The 6,174-nt window shown below is 37.9% G+C and overlaps 1 protein-coding gene across 1 annotated transcript in view; it reads left to right on the top strand.

The window, feature by feature from the left end:
- SEMA3D (sema domain, immunoglobulin domain (Ig), short basic domain, secreted, (semaphorin) 3D) overlaps positions 1-5,949 on the top strand; it is a gene marked incomplete at its 5' end in the record, with an annotated part of 60,302 nt that extends 54,353 nt beyond the window's left edge. Inside the window, 3 exons of the mRNA XM_010009408.1 lie at positions 2,615-2,703; positions 4,513-4,554; positions 5,781-5,949. Of these exons, the coding sequence (XP_010007710.1) occupies positions 2,615-2,703; positions 4,513-4,554; positions 5,781-5,942 (293 nt within the window). The remainder of the gene's footprint in view (positions 1-2,614; positions 2,704-4,512; positions 4,555-5,780) is intronic.
- Between the last annotated feature and the right edge of the window lie 225 nt (positions 5,950-6,174).

The raw sequence follows: 6,174 nt of genomic DNA, 5'->3' as shown, positions 1-6,174 counted from the left end.
GCTGTCAGAATATCAGTATTCAATCAAAAGGAAAAAAGATTACCTTAATTTCAAGGAGTACTTCCTGTTCCCAGTAGTGACATAGTATTTCATTAAATCTCATGTGACATGGAACAGCTAACAAAGATTTAAAATTGAGCCTAAGGCAAAAATTATACTTAAATACTTTAAAAGATATAACTTAGTGACATGAATAGCTCCAAACAAGAGAACCAGAATTGAACAGAGAGAGACTAAACTATTCTGTGAGGGAAGAAACCTGCTTTTTGCAGTTTTTCCATGGATAATTATATATCTATTTACATTGTTATGATAGTTATATGCCTTCAGGAGAATGTCTAATTTTACCATAGTAATTAAATTTAGGATCACTGGATGAATCACCTAGCAGCGTGGTATGCTAAGAAATACTAACGTACCTGTTCATAGTATTTCTGAAGTAATAATCTACCATCTTACTCCACTGGAATTTCTTGTTCTTAATCCACAATTTGACTGTCTCTCACTAGTAATAAGTCTTATAAAGCATTTCTACCCATTTGATCTGAATGCTTTAATAAGGAAGTCATCACCGTTATCTCCATTTCACAGCAGGTGTAACTAGGTACATGTAGGTGAAAAGATTTATCCAAGAGCAGTGGATGACCTACTGTCATGAGCTGCAAGGAAATTAAGATTTCTGTTTAAATCCTACACCACTTTGCTGTCATATCGGGTAGTTTGATAGGTATGGATACTCTGAAGTGATTTGGGGAAAGGAGTGAATTGTCACAAAGCATCACCTCTTATAAAGTGTGGGTTGTCTCAGCCTTCAAGAACTTTCCGGCTGCATTATCACACATGTGAGTCCAGAGATAGCCTCTCTCTTGGACCATTAAGGTCTTTCAGCTAAATCCCTCTCACAACTCTTGTCTTCCAAAAAAAGACAGTGTGAAAGTCCCTCTGTGATCCCTGCAAGTCACATACAGTGGTGTAAGAAATTAAAAAGGACATTAAAGTGCTATTTGCTCCCCTGCTGCCTGAGAAGGCTGGGAATAAACTTTAGCTGTGATGATGGGAAATCCTTGTTGCTTTCTGAATGCAGTCTTTAATATAGCCAATAGAGAAGGAAAAGGAGCACATTACCAAGTGGTGAGATACACAGGGTTTGGGAGTACTCACTAAAACATACTTTTCTTCTGATAAAAGTGAGGAAAAGTGATTTAAAACTTAGCTGTCTGAAAAGAGGACTTTACTAGTTAAAATTAACAAAGCATTCTTTTAGTGGCTATGGAGGTTGCTTTCAGATGTTTTCTATCCTCCACTATAAAATTTGTCATAGGAATAAAATTATATTGAGAGATCAGCAACTGAAATGCTCCCAGGTTAACTGTTATGACCCAGCACCAATGCTAATTCTTTCAGAGTAAATCCTCAGATTGAGAGATGTCAGGGAGAGCTTGTATCATGCAGTCACTAGGTGGCACTCCATAATATGCAGATATTTATTTATCTGCAGTTCTTCCCTTAAAAGTGAGTTTTCTTTTCCAGAAGCACATGGTTTTGTTCTATTTTATTCTCCAAACTCGTCCTATGGAAAAAAATAAACTGAAAGATAAAATTTCAGATATTATATAGAGTCTGAATACAGATATACCAAATCACCCAGGAGATTCTAAGCAGCAGATCAGAAGTTTATTATATGTTTGAATGTATACAGCCAACTTGTACATCTGCAGGCTTTGGCAATTATGTCAAACAAACAAACAAGAGCTCTAATATGTAAGGCAAACAAATACTTTTGGCTTTGATTGGTAATATGATCTTCGGTAGTTTGGGAAAACAAGATTGAAAATCTCATTTTTCCATTATAACGTGTTATTTTTCATCATTTCAATACTATGCATAGTGTAAGCTGTGCATATCCCGTCATCCAGCCTGCTTTCCCCTGAGCAGTTTTTAAGAGTACTTTTTAAGGCCATTCAAAGTTCACCAATATGCAATGGTCTGAGATTAAATGAACAGCTATTTTGTTTTTTTCACCAAGCAGGAATTCAGGTTAAAATTAATGAATACATTTAATTTTAAAAAACAAATCCAAAGAAGTAATTTCTGTAATGATTGAGATTTTGGTTCTGAATGGAGATTTTGTTCAAAAATTCCTCTAAAATTAAAAGAGAAATTTTAAAGCTTGCCTCCCCATATTAAAATGAAACCCTGTTTGGTTTAAAGGGCTCTCCTGGATGAAAATTAAGTCTATAAAGAAAAATAAATAATTTTCTGCCAATTTAGTCCTCCAAGCTGGATCTCTTTACGGTCAGACGGGCCCCAATTCTTTATCAAGGAAATCTGTGGAAACTTCTAGCTGGAAGCATGGATGTACTTGTCTGTTTGTGTGTTTGTGTAGCAGGAGAGTTAGACCATCTCTGCCAGGAGCAGCCTACAATTGTGTTGGCTCAGCCATACAGTAAAGCCATAAACACAAGTTAAGTAGATAGCAATAGATGCAGATAGGGATAGATGTTGTTTGAAGGCTGCATCCTTGGTGCATTATCTTTATCTTCAGGGCATGAAATTAAGTGGCACATATGTACTGAAACAACTGTGGGTTTTACATGATGAACATTTGTTTCAGACATAGGCACAGTCCTGAAAGTGGTGAGCATCACAAAGGAGAAGTGGACTAAGGAGGAGGTGGTCCTGGAAGAGCTGCAGATATTCAAGGTAAGCATTAACATCTGCAACATCAATTAAATAATATTCAGGGGACTTTAAGGCCCAAAGTGGCTTTGTCTGTCTGGCTGGTTGTTTACTGGAACTAGTTCAAGTTTCCAGAGGGATGCTATGTAAATTTTTAAATGCCTTGGTATTCTTTGGGTAAGTGAATTGAAAAAAGTCCAAAACCAAACAGACCGTGATGTTTCAAACTCATAGAAAGTCTCATTTATCCTGCCTTTTCTAAATGGAAATTTTATTATAAGCCCCAATTATTTTATTAGCTGTATTTTATTTTTAATGCCAATTATTCTGTTGTCTCAGCTTTGGGACTGTTGTTAGTACCATTATAATTGTTTTAAAACAAACAAACAAACAAACAAAATTCCACAGATGCAGTGAGATTCTTTACAATAACAACTTTAGGGATTGAAAATACAGAAATAAAGCAAAGTTAGTTTTGATTATTGGTAAAGGCTGACTCAGTGGTTTTGGCTGCTTTGATTTGGTATTCTGGCTGAGTGAAGAAGACAAAAAGTAACTGGAACCCTGCTAACACCAATGCCTTCTTCATAAATAGAATTTGTAAAAAGCCCAACCTCCTTTCTGTTGCTCAGGCACAATTTCTGATTAACCTCATTACTGATGAAGGAGCTGATGTGGACATACCATTACAATAGGAAAATGGAGACCTGTGTCTTCCTCACTGATTTTCTTTTCAATTTAGTAGTTTCTTCTTCATTCTTTGCATTCTTACTTTGCTTTCTTCTCATGCTGTATAGTTCTTTACTTTTCACCTTGCTTTTTCATCAAAATTTAGCTACATCCCTGGCATTCTGATTACTTTCTCACACATCCTCTCTCCTATGTGTTATCTGAGTTCATAACCACAAGCCAGAATTTTTGTCCACAGTAAATAAATTAATTTGGGACTTAGAGAGTGTTCTCCAAGTGTTAGGAAAGGATCTCTAATAATTATTTTGTATAATATATTTCTCCATATGCCTTTTGATATGTCATGTGTGTGATGAAACTTTGATTTAAAGGCTCTCCATGTCTTCTTCCCACTGTCTTGGACACCAATTATAAATATCACTCAGAAAACACCAAGATTACTCAGTGGCCTGCCAAGTAATCAGCAGTTTCAGTATGTGCATCAAATTGCTGCATTCTTTAAGCATACTGTCAAGGTCAAATATACCATATCATATTTAGAACAAAAAATGGCTGATTTTTTTTCTGCTCAGAAGACATTCCTTTGCATGCTTTTTGGTAACATCCGTAACTGTTACCTCTATGGTTTTGAATCCAGAAAATTGAAGGGGGTGAAGGGCTGAAAAACATCCCTTATTTCCTCAGACTGCATTAGGATTAAACAATAGGCTTAGATTAATCATCTTCTATCAGGCGATAGATAATACCCTGAGCTTTGTCTTGTTCTTACATCACTCACTGGCAAAAATTTCAGTGTCTCTCACATCCTGGTGCAGGGGATCTGCCTATGTATCCCTTAAGTGCCATCTAAGCCTTTCAAATAGTCCTTAATAAGAGCTTAAATTGATGTGAAAGCTCATTGTTAGTCCCCAGGATGGAGTAGATAGTAGGCTCTGAGAATTAAAGCCAGTTGCCTCATAAGTAGCAGGGAAAATTTGTGGGAGCTATTTTTGAAAGCATGAATTTAGTGATTTTCTGGTTTTTGTTTAAACCGGGCAAATGAATCTGTAGTTTTATTTGCTTTTTGTATCTTAAGTTCTGTTCTTTTTTTCACTAAGAACAGAGAATGTGTGAACTAATGCTCCTCCTTTATTCATTTTTCAGCACCCTTCATTTATCTCAACCATGGAGATTTCTCAGAAGCAGGTAATCATGAGATTGTTTAATTACTGCAGGATATATGGTACACTGAATATTCAGTTTGTTATTTTCAGGTGATGCCTGCTACTTACTGGCCAAGCTTTCCATGAATGGCTTTTAAAATATGACTGGAAAGAAGGAGATATGTTTGAATTTGTTTGCCTGCCTAATTCACATTTGCTTACAAACAGTAATTTGTTTACCCAAGCTGGTAATTATTCATGGAAACACATCTTTAGTCATACGGTAGTGGGATTTGTGAGTGAAGTCAATGCACATTCTTTTTCCGGACACCAGAAATATATGTCTTTTTACAGTCTAGTAATAATTTATTTTTACAATTATTGTTGTTATTTTTATTAGTAGTCAAGAGAGATCAGGGCCTCATTGTGCTAAAAGTTGTGTGCACACAGACTGAAACCCAGTCCCCCTCCTCTAAAATTGCAATCTAAATCTGGGTGGTCCAATCCTGGCTGCACACGAGCTAGTCCCCGTTGGGAATCTCCCGATGGGAAACAGTTTTATGGCAGCTCGGAGCTCTATGATGGCTACATGCATGTTTGGGAGGCAGCGTGACAACACAGCCATCCCTCCCTGCTCTGCAGAAGTGGCCGGAGGAGCTCCGGCACGACACGACTCCCTCACACGGAAGGAGGTATTTTGCCATTCAGGCACGCACAGCACAGCTGGGTCCCATCTCCCCTGAAAGAAGGTGGCAGGCCAGCTGGAAGTATTGCATGAGCCAGCTCCAGCTCAACAGCAAGTACTTGGACCACCCTTGTCTCAACAGGCAATCTACTCACACGTTGGGGAGAGAGGGGAGTAATATTATCCTCATTCTACCTAAGGAGAAGAACAAAAGATGAAGTTTTATTCACAGAAAGTCATCCCTAGTTCCCAGATTCCTAACATCATGGCTATCCAGCCCCTGTTTTTTAAATATGTTATTGAACCATTCTTTCCATGGTTTGGTTTCTGGTTTTTTATTACAGCACAAAGTAAAGGTGTAAGGGAATTGAGCATCAGCGCCTTTCCAGGACTGCAGTTCCTTTTCCTCTCTGCCATGTTGTCAGGGATGGATCAGAACTGGCCAGTTCACACTGAGCCCTGAGAAACATTTTATGGTAAAGGGGACAGCTTGAAAATCTGTAAGCATGGCCCTGAAGAAGGGAACTTTTTAAACAGGCTGCTTAGAGAACACTCCTAATTCATTTGCTTTGCCTGATTTGCAGCAACAATTGTACATTGGTTCCAGGGATGGATTGGTTCAGCTCTCACTGCACAGATGTCACACGTATGGAAAGGCTTGTGCAGACTGCTGCCTTGCCAGAGACCCATACTGTGCCTGGGATGGAAACTCATGTTCCAGATATGCCCCCACTTCCAAAAGGTAAGAAAAAAACATATAACGTGCTGTAAAAGATCTTCCTGCTTGCAAGAATTTGAGAGGTTCCTAATCAGAATAAGTTACCTTTACTTAGCATGTCATTTGCCTTAAAATCTGATCATACTTCGCCATGTTACACACTTCTGCTCAAGGAACTGTGAAGACAACATAGCTTTTTTCAAGTCTGTGTTTCAATTACACAGCTACTGCAGCTAACATCATAAATCCATCACTTTTAT

Source organism: Nestor notabilis, unplaced genomic scaffold (genome assembly GCF_000696875.1).
Source record: "Nestor notabilis isolate BGI_N333 unplaced genomic scaffold, ASM69687v1 scaffold5582, whole genome shotgun sequence".
NCBI lineage: Eukaryota > Metazoa > Chordata > Aves > Psittaciformes > Psittacidae > Nestor > Nestor notabilis.
The sequence above is the reverse complement of the archived record's forward strand: the minus strand, read 5'-3'. Positions and strand labels throughout refer to the sequence as shown.